The 26,801-nt window shown below is 45.0% G+C and overlaps 2 protein-coding genes across 2 annotated transcripts; one reads left to right on the top strand and one right to left on the bottom strand.

Moving 5' to 3' along the window:
• On the top strand, positions 1-25,968 carry LOC143525919 (olfactory receptor 1M1-like). The gene is made up of 2 exons (XM_077020393.1): positions 1-171; positions 24,616-25,968. Exons 1-2 carry the CDS (start codon positions 15-17, stop codon positions 25,416-25,418), a joined length of 960 nt encoding a protein of 319 aa, XP_076876508.1. The 5' UTR covers positions 1-14; the 3' UTR covers positions 25,419-25,968.
• LOC143526119 (olfactory receptor 1F1-like) lies at positions 6,905-10,353 on the bottom strand. The gene is made up of 4 exons (XM_077020775.1): positions 9,406-10,353; positions 8,565-8,624; positions 7,901-8,084; positions 6,905-7,131 (listed from the first exon to the last, which is right to left on the bottom strand). Exons 1-4 carry the CDS (start codon positions 10,351-10,353, stop codon positions 6,905-6,907), a joined length of 1,419 nt encoding a protein of 472 aa, XP_076876890.1.
• Positions 25,969-26,801: the final 833 nt, after the last annotated feature.

The following is a 26,801-nucleotide window of genomic DNA, read 5'->3' as shown; positions in this document are numbered from 1 at the left end:
TGCGGAACGCAAGTATGATGTGGGGGATAAGGAAATGTTGGAGGTCAAATTGGCCCTGGAGCAGTGGCACCATTGGTTCAAGGGCACCCGACACCCCTTTGTGGTATGGACCGACCACAAGAACCTCTCTCACCTGCAACAAGCCAAGCGTCTCAACCCTAGACAAGCCAGGTGGGCACAGTTCTTTGGTCATTTCGATTTCACACTGTCCTATTGGCCAGGATCAAAGAACACCAAACCATATGCATTGTCTAGGCCAGGGGTCGGCAACCTTTGAGACATGGAGTGCCAACTTCAACATTTTTAGTCAATGAGTGTGCCACTATAACTAGCGGGGGGGGGGGGGGGGTCTGGGGGGGACAGTCACGGTGTCTACATTGTGATTAAGAACATAGCCCTCACTTTAGCCTAAATTCCAGCACTTTTCAAACCTGGAACACAAAGCAACATTAAAATTAGTCAGGCAAATGTTCCTTCCCCTGTTTTTAAGGGGTGTTTCTTTATACAACCACATATCGTTACGGAGAACACTGCAAAGAATGTGACGCCTCCGCCGTTCGCGCAGGTTTGCGCGAGGTGTGCGGAGTCAGGGATTATGTCACACGCAGCACCGTGCGGCCGTAGTACCTGTAAATTTAAATTTTAATGGTCCAATGAAGGTAATTTAAAAATCATTAAAAAAAATTTAACCATAAAAAAAAAACCCGGGATGGGACGTGAAATACTGACATGTCCCGGGAAATATGGACGTTTAGTCACTCTACTTTAAGAGAGCCGGAATGTGTGCCATACCTAGCCATGGCACGTTTAACGGCTTCGGCCCTTTCAGCGGGGTCTTTATATGTCTTGTCGTGTTTTGTCTCGAAATGCTTCTTAATGCTGGAAGTTCGGCACGCAACGTTGTCATAGCACAGTGTACACACAGCACGGTCTTCAACATACACCAAACCATAGTCTTCCGTCCAGGTTTGAAATGCCCTTGCTTTGTTTTTTTAACCGGAGGCTCTGTCATTTCTTGTATCAGGTAGGCTCACTTATTTTGATTAGGCTAAATTTAAACATGGGTCTGTGGCGGGAGCTGAGTGCAGTGTGTTGAGGAGCGATTTCGATTGGAGGATTTTTAAATATTTTTTTTGCTGATGCTGGTCCAGCTTGGCACATGCCAGTGATTATGCCTCGGCATGCCACCAGTGGCACGCGTGCCATAGGTTGCTGACCCCGGTCTAGGCAATGGGAACCTAGGGTGGAACCTCAGGTCCTTGAGACTGTGCTCTCCCAGAAATCATGGTTGCTCCCATCTAGTGGGAGATAGAAGGAATAGTAAAGAAGGCACTTACCAGGGAGCCCGATCCTGGTGGGGGGCCTGTAAGTCGCCTTTATGTTCCCTCAAATGTCCGACGTAAGGTAATGGATTGAGGTCACACCTATCGTTTTGTGGCTCATCCTGGAGCATGACGTACTCGAGTTCATTAAAAGGCGGTTTTGGTGGCCCAATATGGATCAGGAGGTGGGAGGGTGGTGGCCTGCGATGTGTGTAACCACTGCAAAACCCCTCGATCTAAGCCTAGCAGGTTACTCCACCCTCTTCCTATTCCATCTAGATCATGGACCCACATATCCATGGATTTTATTACGGGTCTACCTTCTTCTAGGGGTCAAACAACTGTTGTTGTTGACTGATTCATGAAGTTCAGTAAGTCCATTGGTCTGCCCAAACTCCTCTTGGCCCGTGAAATGGCCTCCTTGCTCCATGTGGTAAGAAACTACGGGTTTCCCCAGGATGTGGTATCTGACCGGGGCCCCCAATTTTCGACCAGGTTTTGGGCAGCATTTCTTGACCTCCTCGGAGCCAAGGCAAGTCTGTCGTCCGGGTTCCACCCCCAGTCGAGCAGACTGAGAGGGTTAATCAAGACCTGTTGTGGCATTTATCATTGGACATGTCACCCTTCGAGTGTCTGTACGGGAACACCCTGTCTATGTTCGCCGACCAAGAAAAAGAGGTAGCGGTGCCCGGGGTTGCTGCTCAGGTCCGACAATGTTGCAAGGCTTGGTCATGGGCTCGGAAAGCCTTGTTGAAGGCCTCGGCCATCCATCGCCGTAATGCTGACAAGCATCGCCTACTGGCATTGTCATTCCGCCCTGGTCAAAGGGTCTGGCTGGCCGCCACTTACCTGTCCGCGGGGGGTACCAGGAAGCAGGCTCCTCGTTTCCTGTGTCCGTTTAAAATTGCAAGGCAGATCAACCCAGTTTCGTATCGCCTGCTACTCCCTCCTTCTATGTGGTCCATCCGGTGTTTCATGTGTCCCGTCTTCAGACGTTTTTTCGCGAGTCAGTTCCCAACAAAGCCGTAATCAGCAGTGATGACCTGCAGCTGTCTCCCCTCCTATTTAAGGTAGACAGTTGCAGTGTCTCACTGCTGAGTTGTTTGACGCCACTACGTGAATTCTCTCAAGTCAGCCTTTCTCTGGTTACATCTCTGCTTGTTTCTTGTGCTGTCTCTCTCTACCTCTCTAGTTTCTTCTCTTGTTATTCATGTCCTTTACTCGTGCACCACTTCCTGGTCAATCTCAAGTTTTCCTATGGTATTTTCCTTCCGGTCCATTTGTTATTTTTAGGAAGATTTTGGTTAACATTTTGTATGCCTCTGGCTGCCAGTTACTTCCCTGGCTTTTTGGTTTTCTCATTTGTCTTTTGAGTTCTCACACATTGTTTTCCTGTTTTCCTGCCATGTTGAGCTTTCTTTGTGTGTTTTTTGTTTCCCGTTTTCTTTGGAAGAATCGCATCACAGTGTGTAGGAGTGGGCATGTTCCTCTTAGCAGAGGTGGGACCAAGTCAGTGTTTTGCAAGTCTCAAGTAAGTCCAAGTCTTTATACCTCAAGTCCCGAGTCAAGTCTCAAGCAAAGACACTCAAGTCAAGTCAAGTCTCGAGTCAAGACAGGCAATAGTCAAGTCAAGTCCCAAGTCTGAAACTTGGAATTTCAAGTCCTTTCGAGTCTTTTTTTTTTTTTTTTTACCAATGTTGCAGGTATATTTTAAATGTAAATAACAGACATGCGTTCTTTTTAAAATCTGTATTCTCCTCAAATCTTGATAAAACATGTGCAACTGAAAACACGAAGTATAAAAAAATTTAAAATTACACCTCTTTATTGCACAGTTCAATTTGTTAAACTTAGCTGCAAAAATATTCATACTTTAAACTACAATTTTCCAGAAATAAATATTCTGTGAAAAAGTCATAAGTAGAACTCCATGTTTAAATAAAAAGTGCTGATATTTTCACAGTACAATACAAAGAACCATAACAGCATTTTCCCTCTCTTCTCTTATCTGGTTTCTTGGAGAACATGTGTGAGTGACACAAGACAAACAAATATAAGAACTGAACAATTAACAGGAACCTGCAACTTTAGACATTTCAGTAAACTATTCTGCATTGCATTTGCTGGTCAAAAGTCTGTATGTCATTTGTGCACGATGAATGATGTCCCCATAGCTGAAAACTCGCTCCACTTTTGTCAATATATTTTTTTCTCGACGTAGATGTCTTCAAATACACAATCCATGCTGAGATAGAACTGGATATTATGATGGTGACAGAGAGAGGCTCTCTTCCCCGAGTTCAGATACAGAACCCAGGGTTGCCAACTCTCACGCATTGAGCGTGAGCCACACGCATTTGACCGTCTTCACACGCTCTCACGCCACACATCCGATTTCTCACGCCGGAAAAAATCTAGTTTATTTACCTCTGATCCACATCTATGATTCAATGAGTTACTAGTTCGCTCTGGCACCAACCACTGGCGATCGATCGATCGCGATATAATACTTAATTTGTGTCCATTTTACACCCCGCCCGGTAAAAATTTACGTTCGCCAACCCCCCATTTGATTGGTTGTGCTGCAGCTCATGCACACACACACACGTACAGAGTGTGGAAAAGCAGAGGACTGGTCTGCGTCAGAAGGACGGAAATGAAATTAATGGGGCGCACTTTATAAATATTAATATGCGTTTTAAAATTTAGATTTGGGGTAAAAAAAAATCAAGTCTTTGCAAGTAAACAGGTTCAAGTCCAATTCAAGTCCCAAGTTATTGGTGTAAAAGTCCAAGTCAAGTCTAAGTCTCTGAATATTTTTTCAAGTCAAGTCAAAAGTCTTAATATTAATGACTCGAGTCTGACTCGAGTCCAAGTCATGTGACTCGAGTCCCCACCTCTGCCTCTTAGGCTGGTACAGGTGCACTGTGACAATAAGGCATAATCAATACTTTTCAAAATAATGCAAGGATGCTATTTGGTGTAATGTCATATATTTTAAATATTTTTGGTAAGAATCAAACTGAATTTAATATATGATGCATTTAACACACAATACATTAATATAGTGTGCTATATGTATGTATGTATATACACATAAAACACAGGTGCTGGTTACCTGATTCCAAAATGGTGAGCTCTGTTAAATCCACTGTTTAACACAATTTTGTGATGTTACTCGATTGTAAAGAATGAGACTTCAAGCATGAATCAGCTTCAATACTCCATTTATTCTTTCTCACTCTCTATTCTACATTGTCATCTCTAAACCCACCAGAGCTCCCCCTTCTGTCCTTTTCATGCAATAGCACAACACATTTTCCCTTTTTCCTGAAGCAATTACTTACATGTAACACTTGCAACGTTACTAGCTTAAAGAATCAAAAGCAACATAAAACTGCATTATCCAAGGCAGCATCTGTAAATTAAATGAATGACAATTCAATAAATAATAAACAGTTTGGCAGTCAAATGTATCATCCCAATATTAGTTGTTAACCTTGTAATTCAATCTAACATTTTGTACTGTACCTCTGCAGAACAGTTATACTTCTTTACTGGTCTTATGGACACTTGACAACCGAACAGTAATGGTTTACATTAATGTTTGTTTATCTCACATAACTGTTTAACCATCTTGGAGTATTTCTAGACCTCTGACTCCATCTAAGTGTGTCAGTGTGTCATTAGTGTTTTCAGCGAGCGTAACTGTATCAAACACGGTGTCCTTAGTTTGTTCAGAACAAAGCAAGGCTTGTGTTGCAAAGTGTGCAAGTTTTGAAGCATTCCACTTGCGTCCGTCGCTTAGTGAGAATGTATTGTGTCCCACCTTCTTCACAACAGTTCTTGGTTCTGTGAATCTCGAAGATCCTTTGTGAATGTGTTCCGGTCTGCGGATACGAACAGTGTCTCCCACTTTGAATGATGTTTTAGCTCCTCTTTTTTTGTCTGTGTATTCCTTCATTTTATTTTGCTTTTGTATCACCCTCTTTTTGATTTGGGCATGTGTTTTGCTTTTAAGTGCGACTGGGAGTATGTTTAATTTGGTGCACATCTTTCTGTTCCTCAGTAGTTCGAATGGGGTGGCTCCGGTGGTTGCATGAGGAGTAGCTCGGTAGTTGTGCAAGAACTCCGTTACCGCTTCTTTTCATGAACTGTAACTTCTCTCACATGTCTGTAAGCACTCCTTAAGTATTCTGTTGAATCTCTCCACAGCACCATTGGCTTGGGGATAGTATACACTGGACCTCAGGTGTTGTATCTCTCTCCCCTTCAGAAATTTACTGAATGCATGCGAAGTAAACTGACAACCATTGTCTGAGGTGAGATACATTGGATTACCTTCCCTACTGAACACAGTTGCTAAAAAGTGGATGATGACGTCCGTAGTGACAGCAGAGGCAAATGCAACCTCAGGCCATTTACTGTAGTAATCTGTGAGTACAACAGCATAACGGCAGTCCCATGTAGCAGCTTCAAATGGACCTGTAATGTCTACAGCAACCTTTTCCCATGGAGCACTAGGCATTTCAACTGGTGTGAGTGGAGCAGGGGTGGTTTTGGTTACCTTATCGCTATATTGGCAGTCCACACAGGAGGCAATCACAGAATGTACCAGTTTGTCCAGTTGTGGTCACCAGAACAGTTCATGCAGCCTTTGTTTGGTGCGGACTATGCCTTGGTGTCCCTCATGTGCCAAGTCAACCACTCTAGTACGTAATGAAACAGGAACAACAACTCGGTCTGGCCCCCTCATTATCAGCAAACCATGGACTGACAATTCTTGTCGTACTTGAAAGTATGGAGCATGGTTCTCGTGCAGACTTTGTTTGCATTTGGGCGAGCCTTTTTGGATTTGGCTACGCAGTAGAGCTAATTCTGAGCATATTTCTCTTGCAGAAGTAAACTCTGGAAGAGAAATGGCATGCCATGACTCTTTAAAGGCTGTTGCAATCATGTCAGGTTCCTTTGTTGCCCCATTTGTAGTGGTTACTGGTAATCTGGACAGGCAGCCAGCAATGACATTTTGGTGTCCTGGACGATAAGTAATGTCATACGTGAAGCAAAGAAGTCACACAGACCATCTGGCAATCCTCATTCCAGCACGGCCAGAACCTTTAGAGGTGAGCAAAGTTGTAAGTGCATGGTGGTCTGTTTGAAGGACAAAACGACGACCCCATAGGTATGTTCTCCACCTCTCCACAGTCCAAACGCAAGCAAGATCCTCACGTTCAATCGTGGAGTACTAGCGCTCAGCAGAAGATAGTGTTCTGGATGCAAAAGCAACAACTCTCTCACTTTGATCAGAATGCAATTGAGTCAATACTGCACCCAGTCCATAATCTGAAGCATCAGCAGTCACATATGTTGGTAATTCTGGGTCAAAAAGAGCTAAAGCCGGGCTATTAACTACCAGCTCTTTAAGCAAAGTGAAGCTAGATTGTGCTTCAGTTGTCCACTTGAAGTTTGAATCTGTGCAGTCCCTGAGCACTGCATGCAGTGGCTCACCAACAGTTGCAAAATCTGGCATGAACTTACTATACCATGATGCAAGGCCAAGGAAAGATCTCAAGGAAGATGCGTCATGTGGAGCCGGGGCCTGAATTACGGCAGTGACTCTGTCCTGGTCCGATAGCAGTCCTTCCTTCAAAATAGTGTGACAGTTGATTGAACTTGCATTTGTGCATGTTTAGTTTGAGTCCAGCATCAGTCAGGGCCTGGAGCACTCTCCAAAGGTTTTCATCATGTTCTTCTTGTGTAGTGCCATAGCAGATGACATCATCCAGATATGCCTGCACACCTGGCAAACCTGCAAGAATCATTTACATCATTTTTTGGAAGGCAGAGGGAGCCGAAGCTAAACCAAATGGGACCCTACCGAAACGAAAAAGTCCATCATGAGTAATGTCATGACTGTCAGGATGCAGAGGCATTTGGTGGTAAGCAGAAGCTAAATCAATTGTAGAGAAGACAGTAGCCCCTCTTAAATTTGAGAACAGTTCATCCATGTGTGGTAATGGATGGCAATCAGCAACAATGGCTTTGTTAGGCTCCCTTAAATCTACACACATGCATGGTTTTCCACCATCTCTTTGTGTGTCACAACTGTTGGAGAAACCCAAGGAGAAGCGTTAATATGTTCAATAATGCCCTTATCCTGGAGGTCATTGAGCTCTTCTGAAACAGCTTGTCTCACTGCGAAGGGAAGTCTCCTTAGTTTTTGTTGTACTGGAACAGCATTTGGTAGCACATGCACTTTGTGAATGAAGTTTATAGCACACCCTATTTCCTGAACTGAAATTTCTGGAGCAGCATTTTCTAGCAATGTCTTTGGTGCAGCTGGTTGAGCAGAAGAGGTAGGAGGAAAATTTTTAGTAGTGATTTTTCGTCCTTCAAGTTTAATTTGTAATGCCTGAAATAAATCTAATCCAAGAAGGGCAGCACCTGATTCAACCACAACAAGAGTACCTGTGGTAGAATGATTATCATGAGAAATAGTAGCTTTAAGCATCCCTTTACCGGTATTTTCTCTTTTGCATATGTGACAAGAGCAAATGTAGCTTCAGTTAGCATGCTACCTGGGAAGCAATCGTAATAAATGTTCTCTGGAATAATGGATACGGATGAGCCTGTGTCTACAATCAGCTCAACAGTTTCGCATTGTCCATTGACAGTCACTTGAACCGTGCAGAGGATCTTGTCCTGCACTGCATTGTTCATGTAGAGAACTGTGGGCTCATTAACTACAACTTCACGTACCTCCTTTTGTGTTGAACGACATACACGTGAAAAATGTCCCACTTTACCACACTTGTTGCAGTTCACTCCACTAGCAGGGCAGGAAGGTTTGTTGGCGAGGTGGTTGAAAGATCCACATCGGAAGCAGGAACAGCGATTTCCAGCGTGAGCAGCAGCAGGAGCAAGATTCTGTACCTTCTTCTTTGTGTCCTGGTGGCGGCTTGTGCAACTTGTTTAAGATTGACGTTGTATGATCCTCACAGGAGCAGAAACACCGGCAGCAGTAGTATCTGACAGAACATTAGCGTCTCCTAATCCACTTTCAATTTGCAGTGCCAGAGTAGTAGCTTTAGCTAGAGTTAGGTCTGGTTCTAGTAATAATCTGTCTCTTATGCGAGTATTAGCAACACGCTCGATCAACTGATCACGTAGCATTTGGTCCTCCATGTCCCCAAAATCACATGCAGCAGCCAATTCCCTTAATGAAGCTAAGAACTGGTTTACTGTCTCATTCGGTCTCTGTGTTCTTTGACGAAACTTGTGGCGTTCAGCAATAACGTTCACCTTCGGCACAAAATGTTCTTTCAGGGGAGCAATAGCAGCAGCAAACGTGTCTTCGGTATTCGGCAGGGTGTAGAAAAGCCTTTGTCCCTCCGTTCCCAGAGCATGAAGTAGAACCGTGCGTTTTCTGGCATCAGGCCACCCATCTCCTGACGCAGCTATCACCAGCATGTAGTTATCAAACATCTTTATCCATGTGGGAAATGGTATTGCCGGTTCACCCGGGCATGACATGAATGGAGCGGGTTAAGGCACAGAAATTGACATCCTCGTCACCAATTTTGTGATGTTACTCAATTGTAAAGAATGAGACTTCAAGCATGAATCAGCTTCAATCCTCCATTTATTCTTTCTCACTCTTTATTCTACATTGTCATCTCTAAACCCGCCAGAGCTCCCCCTTCTGTCCTTTTCATGCAATAGCACAACACAACACACAATTAAACATTTTCCCTTCTTTTTCATCGCCCATCATGGTGATAAAATTTTTCCAAACCCTTCACAGGATTTTTATTGTAGTAATACATTCATCTCACCTGTCTCTTCATTTAACTCTGACCCATCTAGAGTTTTCAGAAACAGACCAACACTCATTAAAAACAATTAATTAGGCCAAAACATCATGTAAAGTATAGCATCTGTGAAATAAGTAAAGCCAGGTGCTTTGTAAATTGTGTTCTACTCCTCACCTGTCCTAACATTATTTATCACTCTGAACATGTCTCACCTGTTGCGGATCCAACAACTGGCCACTGGACTGAGGGAGCTCATGCATCACAACCACTTTGACTCGTCTGCAGATTCCTTTAATGGCCTGCTTGAACTCCTCTGTCTTTAGAGTGTAAATTATGGGATTTAACAATGGTGGAATAGTTTGTGTCAGAGTTGAATTAATTATTCTGTCATTTTGGTTTATGGATGATATCATAGCTGCTACATTTGTACTTAAAATTGGAAGATAAAATACAGCCACTACTATGAGGTGGGCTATGCAGGTTTTCATGGCTTTGATTCGTTCAGTCCACTTTGAGATCTTAAGCAAGGCAGTACCAATACAAACATAGGAAATGATAATTACTATTACTGGGGTACATATCAGTCCATAAAAACAGATACATGCCATTATATCATTCCAGTACTGATCACTGCAGGATAACATATAGACAGGTCCATGATCACAGAAATAGCTGGTAATAGTAATAGAGCTACAGAAAGACAGTCTGGTAATCAAAGCTACAGTGAGAGTGACAATGAATACAGAAATAATCCAAATAACACTAATATTTATAGCCATTGATGTTTTGGTGAGAATAACATGGTACCTCAAAGGAAAACATATAGCAATGACCCTATCATAGGCTAGAGCAACAAGAGTAAGAGATTGCAGGGTCATAAAAAGATAAACAAAAAACATGTTTGCCAAGCAAGCACCATATGATATGTACTGGTTGTTAAACAGAAATGTGTCCAGAAGCTTTGGAATGAGAGCAGAGCTTCCACACAGATCAGAGAAGGCCAAGTTGAAGACAGCTACATACTTTGCAGTGTGTAAGCTGCGTGCCAGGTAGATTGTACACATAACAGCTGAATTACCCAAAACAGTCACAATATAGACAAACCCCAGAAATATATAGTAATGCGTTGAATGTGGAACATTGTAAAATCCACTGATGAAAAACACATCAGGACGGATGATTGTTGCATTCATGGCAGAGGCCGAGTTTACAGACATATTAGCAGTTTTATAACTTCATAAAAACCTGTAAGAAACAATGGCTTGCATCAGTTAATATTACCACAAGGTAATTTCCCTAGTGCAAAAATAATATAAAAAATCACACCAATGTTCACATTAAAATAAAATATTTCTGTGATATTACTGTCAGGTTATTAGGTATAAGTAGATGGAGACAGTGGTCTACATCTGACTAATGTTCTCACCTCTGCAGCTATAGTAGTATCTCAGCATCCCTGACAGGCTCAGTCACATTTATACTCAGGCTGTGCTGTTATCATGTGCACCTATAATATGCATCTCAACCAAAGTATTGTTGCTAGGTACGCCATAGCCTTAGCAGCAGGGGTGTAGCAGCAAATTCTGGGCCCTGTACACTCTCAATGTCAGTGGGCCCCTATAAATGCCAGAAAATGAGGCACATGAGCAAAATGGACCCCTCTCCCTACTCGGGCCCTGGGTAGTCAGGTCCACTTTTCCCCCCACTACCACACCCATGCTTAGCAGTAGTGATTTGCAGAGGTGCATTGAATGAGGATGTTCTACGATACAGTATAAAGACTTCTTGTAGTTGGCAGTTGGAGTTCAGGCACATGAGGCCCATCCATCATTTGTTCCTTATCTAAATATTCTGTTCAAAAACATGCGTCTCAGGCATGGTTGTTGTATTCATGCTCTAAAACTGCCATTACAACTCAGGATTTAGCTCACTCGGTGTGTTGGTAATAGGGAAAACACTAACATTTTTAAAGACATGTGCACTCTAGGACATTATACACATCCAGTACAACATATACCTATTTCTGTTCTGTTTCAAGTTATAACTGCTTGTGCCATTGTCCACAACATCTGCCTTGGAGTGGATGATTTGGAGATAATGGTGAACCAGAAAGTCTTGTAGGTGAAAGTGGCACTGGAGCAAGGTGGCATGAGGGTCCATGTGCCAAGTTGGCCAGGTGGCATAAGAGCCTGTGCTGAGATGCTTATGGTTCTTTAGGCTCCTTGTGATCTTGAATTTATGGTTATAAATGACAATGAAATATCTTGATTCATAAAACGTAGTGAAGCCAATTTTTTTTTCTTGCTCTGTTGAAGAATCAGTAGGTTTTGTCATTTTTATACTTTTTAAAAGTTACATTTGAATTCTTTTAATAATGTTATTGTAATTTAAAGTAATGTAATTTAATACTTGCAGTAATTGTACCAAGTGTGATTACTGGTGAGGCTGAGTGAATGGAGGCAGAATGTAAGTGCTAAGAACAGCAGAGAATTTATTTTACAATAGCCAGAATTTGTGACGCTGGGACAGAGGCAGCAGGAGGCAGAGGTGAAGGATGCTCAGGTTTATTATCCATAGAATAACACAACGAAAAGACTCAGGCTCAAAGGCAAAAACAATAGCAACAGAAAGGCGAACACTGAAGTAAAGCTCTTTGAAGTTCTAGCAGAACTCTCCCACGTAGCGAGGCGCTGTGGCAGGTGAATGAGCAGTGCTGGAAGGAGCGACCTGTGGGAATATAAAGGGGAAAGCCTAACACGAAACAGGTGTCAGAACACAGGTGATTGGGAGCATGGGAGTGTCCTGCTATGTGAGGGTGTGTGCTGTGAGACAGTGGGCGTGTTGGTGCGTGTGCGGGTCGCTCCGGGTGCCCTCTGGTGGCGTCCGGGCCGACTCACCGTGACAGAATTTAGAGTTTTAGACATGAAATAGATTATTTAATCACTGCAGAAATTGAACTGAAGTAACCTCGGTCTGGAGAATCTCAGGTGAAAAATAAAAATGTTTATTTTTACACGAAGATCAGATTTTAAGAGCTTTTAATGTGGATTTAGTCCAGCAGACTTAATATCTTTGGTTATTCAGTGGGTGGGCCATTAAAACTACTCAGAGAATAACTAGTTGCTGATGACCAAAAGGACAATAGCATTTTGGAGTATGTGAGAGCTTTCCGTGAAAGACTGCATCATGCAAATGATGTTGCAAAAGCAACCTTGTCATTGGTACAGTGAAACATGAAGGCTCGTTTGGTAAAAAGGTCAGTAAATTGAAAGCACAATAGCAGAGATAAGGTTCGTGTGATATTATCTATTCCTGGTTCAGCCGTGTGTGCAAAATGTTTAGGTCTATATGTGTGGGACATAAATTGAGTGACACTGATTATGTGTTTCGCACTCCGGATTGACAGAAAAAGTTGTGTTTGCTATATTGCCTTGGTGAGAAAGAATGGGAAGATGTGATTGAAGTCATCAACAACTACTTTTCCTTTGTAATGCAGTAGGACTCGAACGCAAGTTCCACCGTGGTGATTTTTATAGAAGAGCAAACCCAAATGCCATCCTACGGGAGAAGGAAGTGCTTTATCTTCGGTAACAAAAGATACAGGAAAAGGGCAGTAATTGTTATGCCGGCGTGTGAAAATAATTACACTCACGGGGAAAAAACAGGGGAGAACAGAAAAATGCAGAATAATCAACGCAAAGCGAAAACCAGGGGAAAAACCAACTAAGGACGCAAAACACTTTACAAAATAACATGAATAAATAAACAGAAACCACCAGGGGAAAACACTGGCTCTCTCGCTAGTGAGGTAAGTAACTCAAATAAGTTTCCCAACTGAAACAAAAACCCTGACAGAGAAGGAGAGTGGGGAAAACTTGAGGGAGGCCAGTGAGACTGGCACAGAAGTGAGAGTATTTGAAATAACTGCGGTAGCGAGAAATCTCCAAAAGGAGATAGAAACGAGGTGACAACACCAAAACGCATCCGATACCAACAGAGAAAAGTCTGACTGCTCATAGCAAAAGAGTACCAACAACTCAACAGGGGCAGCCATCCCGGAGTCAGAGCTGACAGCTTCATCATGATGTTGATGATATAGGAAAACAGCCAATTAAACAACAAATTAACATATTGTGTTAATACTGTAAAATGCCAAGAAATACAAAAGGAGGTTGAGTACCTCTTGAAGAATAGTTTAGCTACACCTAGCGCTAGCTCTTGGAGCTTGCCCTGTCTACTAGTACCCAAGCCTAATGGTACTGTAGTAGATTTTGTACTGATTACAGAAGAGTAAATGCCATTACTAAACCCAATTCTTTCCCTTTTCTTAGAATGGAGGATTGCATTCTAATAATGGCAAGTCTGTCTAACTCCTGTGGCATCTGAACGTCTTTTGATACGCCTGACAATTTTCTCCAGTACTCCATAATTCCATTTGACTTGCAAATTGCACCTGCGACTTTCCAGAGATTGATATTGTGACAGGCAGGGTGAGCGAAACAAAATGAAAGCGATCACGCCAAGTCTCAGGGAAAAAGGATGGTTTAATGAGAAAGTGCGCAAACCAAAAACCTGTGACCTGATCCGAAATAAGGATATAATAACCAGCGGTCAACAGGTACAAAGACATATATAGACAAACTATCGACCCTCAGGTGAGACGGATCTCGGGCTCTGCCCACCTGAGGGACGAACACAATGCCAACAACAACAGGACAGCTGCCGCTGTATACAGGGGCGACCAGTAGGGGGCCCGCCGTACCGTAACCTCCAAGCCCTCCACTGGGTGTTTGGCACACAGCAGCAGCACACAAAATATGAAGGGGCAGGAAGGCAGGGACACATCCCCTGCAGTCCAGGAGCTGAAACATAAAACACAAATACACAGGTTAGCTCACCTACCTGGGCAGGACCCTGGACCGACTGGGCCGTTAACAACACAAAACCACGCCCCAGTCGGTCACAGGGCCCTCACGCCCTAACCGGCACTCGGCCGCTTAGCCCCACTTAGTGTGAGGACGAGGAGCTACGGCTCCTTATCTGTCCGAGGTGTGTGTGTGTGCAGGTTACCTCCCCGAGGCATGGCTACATCACCTCCTGGACCTACCTCCTCCCAGAGCTGACCCCTGCCTTCTGCTAGGGGCCACCCCAGCCTCCTGGCTACAACTCCCTTTACGAGGTCGACTCCTCCACCCAACCCAGGAGCGCCAGAGACTAAGGCTCAGAACACCCCTATCGCGGGCTGGGGAACAGCCCCCAAGGGCCTCCTGGTCACCCCGAGTAGGAGGGAGGATCTCCATCTTCAGCAGGAGCTCTTCAGACATCCCAAACATCCGGGGGCCCCAGCCCTCTAGGGAGGGGCTCTTTATGACCAGGCTCCGGTCACCCCACAACATAAGGGGGCTCCTGCCAGGTGGAGACCCCCACAAGGTCCAGGAACACTATGATCCACTGCCAGGGAGAAGCACCTGCACAGAAAACACACACACACACACACACCCCAACACAAAACACAAACACGCCCCATCGACACCCTCCGTGCCATACCCCGTGGCACGGGACCACAGCCGGTCCCCCCCAAACACACATTTAAGGGGAGGAGCATGCGTGGAATTACACACAACATTTCACATGCACGCTAGGACAAAACACACAGGCAAAGACTAGACAAACAAACGGTGCAAACAGCAAACGGACGGGACCCACACATGCGCGCTCTACACAAACAATAGTGATGCGCCACTCAAGTTTGCAGTCGCTCCCCACATAAAACACAAGACACACGGGGAGCAAGACGACCGTGACGAGCAGCGGCCGCGTCACACACACAACATTTTACAATTAACAAGCGAGCTAGCGCACTGATCCACACGTCCGTTCACACACACCCAACACGACAACCACACAACACGAAGAGCCGTGGGTCGACTACCCTGGTCACCGCCATGCTACACACACACAACTAAGCATGGCGGGGCTCTTCAACTACATACAACAAACAAACATGAAGAGTTTTCCCAGGGCAGACAGCCCTGGTCCTCGCCGTGCCACAAACACAACACAAAAGCACGGCGGAAATCTTCACGAAACAAACACTTACCACGAGACATGACCACGAACGAAGGAGAAAGAAAAAGGGACTGGCGGCTTCCGAAAGCGGCTGGTCATTCTGTGGCAGGCAGGAAGTGCGAACAAAAAGGAAGCGATCACGCCAAGTCTCAGGGAAAAAGGATGGTTTAATGAAGAAGTGCGCAAACCAAAAACCCGTAAATAGATCCCAATTAAGGATATAATGACCAGCGGTCAACTGGTACAAAGAGGGCCCCACTAGAGGGCTGGGGCCCCCGGATGTTTGGGGACCATGGGGCTCTGGTCTGAGAAGCTCCTGCTGAAGATGGAGATCCTCCCTCTTGCCCGGGGTGACCAGGAGGCCCTTGGGGTTGCTCCCCAGTCCGCGACGGGGGTGCTCTGGGCCTTGGTCTCTGGCGCTTCTGGGTTGGGTGGAGGAGTCCACTTTGCGATGAGGGGCCCCGGGAGGGGTTGGCTCCCCAGGAGGCTGGGGTGACCCCTAGCAGAAGGCAGGGGTCAGCTCTGGGAGGAGGTAGGTCCAGGAGGTGAAGTAGCCACACCTCGGGGAGGTAACCGGCACACACACACACATACATTAGGGACGAGAAAGGAGCTGTAGCTCCTCGTCCTCACACCTGTGGGGCTCACCGGCTGAAGGCCGGTTAGGGCGTGAGGGCCCTGTGACCGACCGGGGTGTGGTTTTGTGTTATTAACGGTCCAGTCGGTCCAGGGTCCCACCCAGGAAGTTGAGCTAATTAATGTTTTATGTTTTGTGTTTCAGCTCCTTAACGCCGTTAACGGGCCACCACTAATTTTATATTTCACATTGACCTGCTGCCACGGTCTCTTTACCCAGCTCATGTTACTTCTAAATCAGGCAATGATTAATTAACGTTATTAATTTAGTATAACACTTTTAAAATGCCAATGAATGGATTAAATTATATGATCACGCATTTAATCTGTCTGCAATATTCTGCCAGGCAGCTTATCTGGCTTTATAAATACAGGACGTGTTGCCTTTCTTTGTAATAATGTCTTTATATTCCTCATACAGACGTATAAGTAGATCCTGTTTAGCAGAAGAAGAAAAAAAGCTGCTCGTTCCTTCAGCTCTTTCGACATTTTCTTGCCTTTTCAAATATCAATTAATGAGGCTGTTTAAATACTGTGTGCACGCGCATGATAGCCGATTACAAAAGCCTGGCTTGAATTAGTGGGAACAGGTTGTGTCTGGATTTCGTTAGTGGAATGGAACTAGACGGAAGTTAACTGTTTGGCTAACTCAAGCGAGGCTTACTCTAATAAGTGCCGCTTTCATAAGCTCGCTTCGTGGAATAGCCCCCAGGTTAGGCAGTAAAACAACAAAAACAGAAACATCACATGACACCAAACACCATTGGAATTGTGATGCCAAAGGTGGGAACCCTTCAGTATTTTGTATACCTTAGCTTTTTCTAGAACATTTAAGGGGATGAGAGAACTAACAGAAGACAGCCCACCTAGTGGTTTGTCTCTGCCTTCTGGATATCAAAGGTGGGAGACCATGACGGTAGCAGTGGTAAATAATCCCATTTGTTCATAATCTTATTTAAAACAATCTTATTTATTATTTATAATAGCATTTTAAATCTTAATCTTAAAAAAAATAAAGAAAAATAAATCAGGGCCACTGTGACGGGCAGTGTGAGCAACTAAAAAGGAAGCGATCACGCCAAGTGTAACGAATGAGAGCTAAGAGGCGGACACAAAAGCTGAGGAGAGCAGGGTTTAATGGCTGGAGTATTAACATAGGGGGTAAGAGGGTGACGAGGCATACTAATAAAATACAAACTATCACAAACCAAGAACTGATAACTAGACAGGATGACTCAGAATACAAAAGACAGAGGAAAAACAAATACAAGAACTCAGAACAAGGCCAATAAACGTAGAACAACTTACAAGGCAGGAATACGAACAACCAGGATACTAACAATGACTTCCAAAGAGGGACTCAAACACAGGGAGTACAAGTAACAAACAAATCAAGACAAACTAGACACACCTGAAATCAAGGAAGGAGGGACAGACAAGACAAGGTGAACAACAGAAGACACGGACCGGACTAACTGGGGAACGGATCTAAACAAGGTTACACAGAAGACAAGGACAGGACTGACAGTGGGACGGAATTCATATGTGACATAACCCCCCCTCTAAGCGTGCCCCAACCCGAGGGGAGCACATCAGGGGCAGACGTGGAAAAACACACGGGGAACCAGGGCACAGAGGGGAACCGGCAGTCACAACGGGGCATGGAATCACGTGGGAGAAGACGGGGCCAGGCCGGGGTACAGACGTAGGACCTGACGGGACAGGATCGGGAACAGACACAGGACTAGGACAGGGACCTGGGGATGAGGAGGCGACAGCGGAGAGAATAGACATAACAATGGAGGCATGAACAGGGACAAGGTAGATGACAACCCTAGGGACCGACACAGGGACAGGAACAGAAACAACCATACCAGACACTGACACCGGAACAGGCACGCAGACATGGACGGTTTCATGAACAGGGACTGGGACCAACAGAAAACCTGGGACGGAACAGGGGAACAATGGGAACAAAGGCACAGAAGAAGAATCAACAGGAGGAACAGACACACCACCATTACTAGGACCACAGACAGGCAGAGCAGTCACTGTGGGCCCCCAAATGTCACAGGGTGTCGGAACAGGTCCTTGGTGGCTTTCGAGGGCACGGCCAGGTCCCACGCCAGCCAAAGAGATGGGAGGAGTTCGCTGGCGGGCCGCGAGGACTGGAGCCGAAGGCAACCTCTTACAGGTCACGGGAACAAGGGGCACGGTATCACAGGATAGCATGGAGGCTGCGGGGGCGCTGGAGAGCGCGGCGGCCGGGGAGACGCTGGAGAGCGCGGCGGCCGGGGAGACGCTGGAGAGCGCGGCGGCCGGGGAGGACCCATTCCGGGTCGCGGGAACAGGAGACGGAGGCGGAGGCAACCCCTTCCGGGTCGCGGGAACAGGAGACGGAGGCGGAGGCAACCCCTTCCGGGTCGCGGGAACAGGAGACGTAGAAGACCCCTTCTGGGTCGCGGGAACAGGAGACGTAGACGGAGTCAACCCTTTCCGGGTCGCGGGAACAGGAGACGTAGACGGAGTCAACCCCTTCCGGGTCGCGGGAACAGGAGACGTGGAAGACCCCTTCCGGGTCGTGGGAACAGGAGACGTAGGCGGAGGCAACCCCTTCCGGGTCGCGGGAACAGGAGACGTAGGTGGAGGCAACCCCTTCCGGGTCGCGGGAACAGGAGACGTAGACGGAGTCAACCCCTTCCGGGTGGCGGGAACAGGCCGCCAAGGCGAGGGGATACACTCGGGGGGCGGGACTGCCAAGCCGACGCCCTCGGGGGGCGGGACCGCCAAGCCGACGTGGCCACTACTCCCCCCCAAAAATTTCTTGGGGGTCTTGTGTGGAGTAGCTGGCGGGATCAATGGAGGGAGGTCAGGGGCTGTGGTGTTGGCCTCTGTAGCAGTCCGGGAAACCCTGATAGGACAGACAGACACATTCCCCTCTTGGCTGCCCCTACCATGCCAGCTCCCCCTCATGTGGGATACAGGGAGCTCCCAATGGTACTTAAGAGCACGCCGAGAGTTCTGCCTTGGGTTAACTGTCTGTTCCAACCGACCTACCTCACCTTTAGCAGCAGGTTGCTCATTCCTGCATCTTGGGGTAAGGCGAGTAAGGTCTTGGCGCCTTGCAGGATTCTCTTGACAATAGGCGGCCAAGCGAAAGATATTAGCAATGACCTGTTTGTCATATGGAGAATAACATGTACCCACGGCGCCTGGGGAGTTGTTGTCTCTGATTAGCCAAGACTGCGACATGGAAGACTCAAACTGCATGGGAGCAGTCTGTGGTCTGTCCCAGCACAAAGACTTACCAGAGCCCTGCTCTCTAGCTGTGTCCTTAGAAGGGAAGTCATTATGTAACGAATGAGAGCTAAGAGGCGGACACAAAAGCTGAGGAGAGCAGGGTTTAATGGCTGGAGTATTAACATAGGGGGTAAGAGGGTGACGAGGCATACTAATAAAATACAAACTATCACAAACCAAGAACTGATAACCAGACAGGATGACTCAGAATAAAAAAGACAGATGAAAAACAAATATAAGAACTCAGAACAAGGCCAATAAACGTAGAACAACTTACAAGGCAGGAATACGAACAACCAGGATACTAACAATGACTTCCAAAGAGGGACTCAAACACAGGGAGTACAAGTACCAAACAATTCAAGACAAACTAGACACACCTGAAATCAAGGAAGGAGGGACAGACAAGACAAGGTGAACAACAGAAGACACGGACCGGACTAACTGGGGAATGGATCTAAACAAGGTTACACAGAAGACAAGGACAGGACTGACAGCGGGACGGAATTCATATGTGACACCAAGTCTCAGGGAAAGAGGATGGTTTAATAGAAAGTGCGCAAACCAAATACCCGTGACATAGATCCAGATTAAGGAAATAATAACCAGCAGTCAACTGGTACAAAAACAAGACATATATAGACGAACAAACGACTCTCAGGTGAGACAGATCACGGGTCCCGCCCACCTGAGGGACGAACATCACGTGACCAAAAACAGGACATCTGCCGCTGTAAACGGGGGCGACTGGCAGGGCCCCCCCCCACAACGTGACAGACCCCCCCACCAAAGCCGCACTCCCCTCCGGATGTGCGGCTTACAGCGGCAGCACACAAAACACAACAAAGGGGCGGGAGGGCGGGGACAAGACAGGGATCCGTTCCCTGCCGTCCTGAGCTGAAACACAAAACACATAAAAGCTGCTCGTCGCAGGACTCAGACCAGGCAGGGACCCGTTCCCTGCAGTCCTGGAGCTGAAACATAAAAAGTACAAACACGTTAGCTCGCCTCCTGGGCGGGACCCTGGACCGACTGGGCCGTCAACAAGACGATAACCACGCCCCAGTCGGTCACAGGGCCCTTGCGCCCTAACCGGCCTTAGGCCGCTTAACACTAGCAAGACTGAAATTTCAGGATCTCCAGGACATCACCCCTCCTTCTTGCTAGCAATTAGCCATCCTTTTATTATGCAAATGCGGAGCACTGAGGCAGCAGGTCAAACACTAATATGGCTAAAAGTACGAGGAGTTTCGCAGGCAAACCGCGCAGACCCCCGCTCTCCTTTCCACAGAAAACCAGCTCATCTGTATATCACAGCTTCAAGAAGCAATTCGAAAGTTACAACCCGTGAAACTATCTTTTTTTTATAGCGCGAAGGTAATTATTCCTATGATGAATAGGAATTAATCTTTTGGTTTGAATCTCGCTAAACATTCTAACTGAAATAAATCTTCGCGATAAAGAATAAACGTTGTACTTGTAGTAGGCGTACGTGCTGTGCGATTTTCACAAGGCAAACCAGACACTGACTAGCCAATTTTATGTGTTTCATACGCATTGTATGCTTACTTCATCGCACTAAAGAATAAACTACAATAATGTGCTCGTTGTAGGCATACGTGTTGTGCGATTTTCACAAGGCAAACCAGACACTGACTAGCCCATTTTATGTGTTTCAAAAACATTTCATGCTTACTTCTTCGCACTAAAGAATAAACGTTGTATTTGTAGTAGGCATACGTGTTGTGTGATTTTCACAAGGCAAACCAGACAATGACTAGCCCATTTTATATGTGTTTCATACGTATTTTACGCTTCCTTTGAAGCGCCGACCCCGCGCTGAACATTCTAACTGAAATAAATCTTCGCGCTAAAGAATAAACGTTGTACTTGTAGTAGGCGTATGTGCTAGAAGTTATTTGTTTTATACTATCCAAGTATTATCTAAAATTAAGTAAAAATCGAAATCAATCAGTACAAATTATATATATTCTATCCGTATCTAGATATTTAGACAGAATCAAACATTGTATGCATGTTATTTCTGCAATTCCTCCGTTACGAAACAGCACTAATTTACAGGTAGAGAATATATATAATTTGCACTGCTACATAGACAGGAAATGCCACAAAATAATCTCTGAAATATCATAAAAATTATATATATTCTATCTGTATATAGATATTTAGAGAAAGTCAAATATAGTCATTGTAGCCTACATGTTATTTATGTTGTTCTGCTTTTATGAAACAGCACTACTTATATAAAAATTCTAGCCATATCAATTTTGTTTTTCCACCTAATTCCAGATAATTACAGAACAATTAAATTAAATTTTAACTCAGAGACTGACTGATTATCCATTCATCTATACATCTATTCATCCATCAGATATAAAGAAATGGAAAGGCGCAAGTATCGGTTAGTGATTAGCGGGTATCGATACGCATGTCATTAGCGCCTTTGCATCAGCCGCCGTGAAGCATAAAAAACATATGAAACACATACAAAATCACATAACACGTATGCTTACTACAAATGGATTGTTTATTCTTCTTGAAGCTGTGATATACAGATGAACTGGCCAGGCTGAATTTCCTTGGAAATGGAGCGGTGGTCGGCGCTTGAAACTCATAAAATGGGCTAGTCAGTGTCTGGTTTGCCTTGTGAAAATCGCACAACACGTATGCCTACTACATGCACATTATTGTAGTTTATTCTTTAGTGCGATGAAGTAAGCATAAAATGCGAATGAAACATATAAAACTGGATAGTATGTGTCTGGTTTGCCTTGAGAAAATCGCACAGCACGTACGCCTAATACAAAAACAACGCGAGGATTTATTTCACTTAGAATGTTTAGCGCGATTCAAACCAAAGGATTCATTCCTATTCAGCAAATGAATAATTATATTCGCGCTATAAAGAAAGATAGATTGTAACTTTTGAATTGCTTCTTGGAGCTGTGATATACAGATGCACTGGCCGGGCTGAATTTCCTTGGAAAGGAGAGCGGGGGTCGGCGCTTCAAACACGCACCATGTCTTTAGCAAGACAAAGGGCACTAATCTCTTCACAGCGGGGAAGTGGGCTACTCGGCGGCTGATTTTCCTCGCAACTTTTTTCGTAGCGTTGGCCTTCCCAGTGTTAAGCCCCACCGCTGAGTGCGAACCGGGAGCACATGGCCCAACATACGTCATAGGTGTGGATGTGTGCAGGCCGCCACACTGGGGTGCAACCACGGCTTCTACCGACCACCTCCCGAACCTACCTCCTTGCTCGGAGCTGACCCCTGTCCTTTTCGCTAGGGGTCACCCCAGACTCCTGGGGAGTGAACCCTTTATGGGGCCCCTCATCTCAAGGTGGACTCCTCCATCCAACCCAGGAGCGCCAGAGACCAGGGCCCTGGCAATGCGCATCAGGGACACGCTGGTTACCACGAGCTCGATGAAGAGGGTCTCCTCCTGGAGACCCCACTAGGTCCGGGAGTGCCGCAGTCCACCACCAGGAGCGACCTGCAACACATCACACACACACGCACACAGACAACACATAACACAAAACGCGCACTGCTCTGACCACTGACCCCCTTTTACACAGGGGGGAAGGGACCCCTTCTTGGCATGAGGAGACACCCTGTCCTTACACCCCAGGCATCCTCAGCCTACAAAGGGGTACAGGGGCTCCTCCCTGCTCAGGGGTCCCTCCCAAAGGTCGGGTCTCTCTATGGAGCAGTGCCTTCTGAGCCACCTGTCATGGCTCAGGAACCCCATAGCTCCCCCCCAAAAACATATTTAGGGGGGGCCCCTCCAGGGAATAACAAAACAAAAAACACAGACACAACATATAACACACACGCACCTAGGATGCCCTCCGTGCCACCTCTAGTGGCACGGGACCTCAAATGGGCCCCTCCCCACACACAGTGAAGAGGGGTGCAAGAGAGGATTTACATAAAACAAAGCACGCTACACTCTAGGACAAAACGAACACGCAAAGACAGAGAACACAAACAAACGGACAGGACCCACCAGTGCGCGCGCTCTGTAGAGCGTGACGCGCCTACTCCAGCTCTCTCTCTCTCTCACCATGTTCAAAATGGGATCCGCAGATCTTTGGAGAGAGAGAGAGCTATCCACGAGCGGCTTACGCGTCACGCCCACAGCGACGCGTCTCTCGGGCTCGCAGTTGCTCACCCCCGTCACCACGGGATATCGGGTGAGCGAGGCGAAAGGAGCCGAGAGACTCTCGCGTCTATCGCGTTCTAGCGTGCGGCACGCACCGGTGGACCCGTCTACATACACACACGAACACCACCAGCGAAACACACACACCACGGCACACTCGCTCCCATCCGTGTCGTTATTAAAACAAAAACACAACAATGTACACACACACACACACACACATACACCGACGATAACGAACAACGGACGAGCGTACTGTGAGGTACCGGTGGTCTCGCTGGGCGAGAGCGGAGTCTACTGGTCCCCAGGCGGGACGAGTGGGGACAGACTCAACACTCTCTCGGACAAAACACGACAAACACACAGCACGTAGACAAACACTTACCACGAGACATGACCACGAACGAAGGAGAGAGCAAAGGAGACTGGCGGCTTCCGAAAGGGTGGCTGGTTATTCTGTGACGGGCAGTGTGAGCAACTAAAGGAAGCGATCACGCCAAGTCTCAGGGAAAGAGGATGGTTTAATAGAAAGTGCGCAAACCAAATACCCGTGACATAGATCCAGATTAAGGAAATAATAACCAGCAGTCAACTGGTACAAAGACAAGACATATATAGACGAACAAACGACCCTCAGGTGAGACGGATCACGGGTCCCGCCCACCTGAGGGATGAACATCACGTGACCAAAAACAGGACATCTGCCGCTGTAAACGGGGGCGACCGGCAGGGGGCCCCCCCACAACATGACAGCCACACTGAATACAAATAAAACATTCAGGCATTATGAATTATGTATTAGAGATGTAACATTTGCTGTTGGATTAGGTCACAGCTATTAACTCTCCCCCTCCACTCTTTTTTCTGGATGTGTCCTTCAGTCACTGATGTCACCATATAAAGAGTATAAATGTCTGATGTGTTGAGGAAATGTTGAAATGTTTTGCCAGTTGCAGAAGGTAGTATGCCTCACTTTCTAAATCCTTTCGTGCAACATGCATTTATTGATATCACACATTGCACATTAATGCACTGCATCATGTTTGACATTGTGAGCTGTGTTGTTTCCCACAGGTTATATACAACTCCTGATATGTCTTCACTGGGATCAGTTTTGACAGGAAATGCAACATTTATTCGACCTTCTGCTTTTTATATCAACGGATTTTACAACATCCCACATGCAAAATACTACTATGTATTTATGTGCTTTGTTTATGCTGTGACTGTTTTAGGAAATTCTTTTATAATGGGCACCATATACTTAACACACACTCTCCATACAGGAAAGTATGTAGCTGTCTTCAACTTGGCGGTCTCTGATGTGTGTGGAAGCTCTGCTCTCATTCCAAAGATGGTGGATACTTTCCTGTTCGAGAATCAATACATATCTTATGAAGACTGTCTGGCTAACATGTTTTTTGTTCTACTCTTTATGACTTTACAGTCACTCACTCTGCTTGTTTTGGCCTATGACAGGGTGGTTGCCATTTGTTTTCCTTTGAGGTATCATGCCTTTGTCTCCAAAGCAGCAATGACTCTAATCATTGGTGTTACATGGATTTTCTCTGTAGCTATCATTGCACTTCTTGTAGCTCTGATAACCCGACTGTCTTTCTGCAGATCTGCTACTGTCGACAGTTACTTTTGTGATCATGGTCCTATCTATGTTTTAGCCTGTAATGATAAATCTATAAATCATATCTTGGCAATCCTCTGTTTTGCTTTATTGTCTTGCATTCCCATGGTATTAATAATTGTCTCATATGTTTGCATTGGTATTGCCTTGCTCAAGATCTCAAGGGGTTCTGAGCGAACCAAAGCCATGAAAACCTGCACATCACACCTCATTTTAGTGGCCATATTTTACCTCCCATTTTTTATCACTAACATGATGTCTCTCACATTGTCTCTTAAAGCAAATGACAGGATGATTAACTCTGCTCTGACACAGACTATTCCACCCATGTTAAACCCAATCATATACACTCTAAAGACAGAGGAGGTCATGCAGGCTATTAAAAAACTCTACAAACAGGTAAAGGTAGAAGTGTTACCAAGGATAAGTGCACAGGCAGGTTTGAGATAAAATACATTAATGAGTAATAAAAGGTCAGGTTAAAATACAAGTGAAAGAAACACATCTACACCTGGCTTTATTTATGTTACTGAAACATAAATATGTTTATTAAAACATGTAAGCATGTTTCATCATGTTCATGAATGTGAAATAATCTTTATATTTGTATGCCAAGCTGAACAAAAGTCAACATTATTTTAAAATGAAAGAATGATTAAAATTTGTGTGAACGGCTCTTAAAATGTAATCTGTCATAATAATAAATGTTTTTTTTAGTTGAGGGATATATAGCAAGTTTAATAATGCCACATATTTATTGATGTGCCAAAGGTTTAAATAGACTGATGTTTAGAAGTGTATATCACTGGTAGAATCTTTCACTTTGGGTTTAGTATGCAAACATTTCTCTAAATATAACACTGTGTATATCATTATTTACACTTATTTAGTGCCTTTATCATACCCAGGAACACTTTACAATCAACATCCAAAAGCAGCATCAGGTACAGGAAAGGGGGAGACAATAAGAATAATTTTAAGATGTTTTTTTTTGCCTTACCTGTCTACAGTGTGTGTGTGTGGGGGGGGGGGGGGGGATCATCTTTAGAATATTTGAGCTATTCACAATTACTTGAGTTTATTAATACAAAAATCCAGAATTAATCTGTCATTCAAAAGTTACAATCAATTGTGTTATGGGTTTGATTTTACAATATTTAGTGATTCAGAATATTCACAATATTCCTATTTCACATGACCTACTATATGCCCACCATCGTAAAAGGCACAAAAAGCTATAACAATGTGCTTTTACATATTCAATAGTAATACAATTTTATATAATTTTGTAGTTTTTATTTTTATTCTAAACTGAATTCTTACAAAACTATTTTATCCCAATCAGAACAACAAAAAAAGAAAAGAAACAAACTGGTGCACATTCACTTTGGTTCATTGCTTATACTACATGTCCACCTATTACATGTATTGCCCATCCATCCTCCTCCATTTATCCAGGCTGCAAGGGCATCAGCCTAAGCCAAGAGGCCCAGGTCTCGCTCTCCTCAGCCACCTATTCCAGCTCTTCTGGGGGAATACTGTGGCGTTCCCAGGACAGGTGTGAGATACGATCTCTCCAGAGTGTCTGGGCTCTTAAACTGGTTTAAAGTTTCTATATTTTATTGTATATTTTGTTGTATTTTTTTTTTTTTTGGGGGGGGGGGGTATAGACGAGTTTAATTATATAGCTAACCTGTCACCTCAGGATTTGTTAGCAAGTATGTTAAAGTGTTGTGATTTGTGTGATATGTACATTTTAGTCCCTGTTTCTACTTGCACTGTAAGGTAAAACTGATAAATAAAAAAGCTCTTTCTGTCAAGGAGAAATGAAAT

The sequence above is a fragment of the Brachyhypopomus gauderio genome, chromosome 10 (assembly GCF_052324685.1).
Source record: "Brachyhypopomus gauderio isolate BG-103 chromosome 10, BGAUD_0.2, whole genome shotgun sequence".
NCBI classification, from domain to species: Eukaryota; Metazoa; Chordata; class Actinopteri; order Gymnotiformes; family Hypopomidae; genus Brachyhypopomus; species Brachyhypopomus gauderio.
The sequence above is the reverse complement of the archived record's forward strand: the minus strand, read 5'-3'. Positions and strand labels throughout refer to the sequence as shown.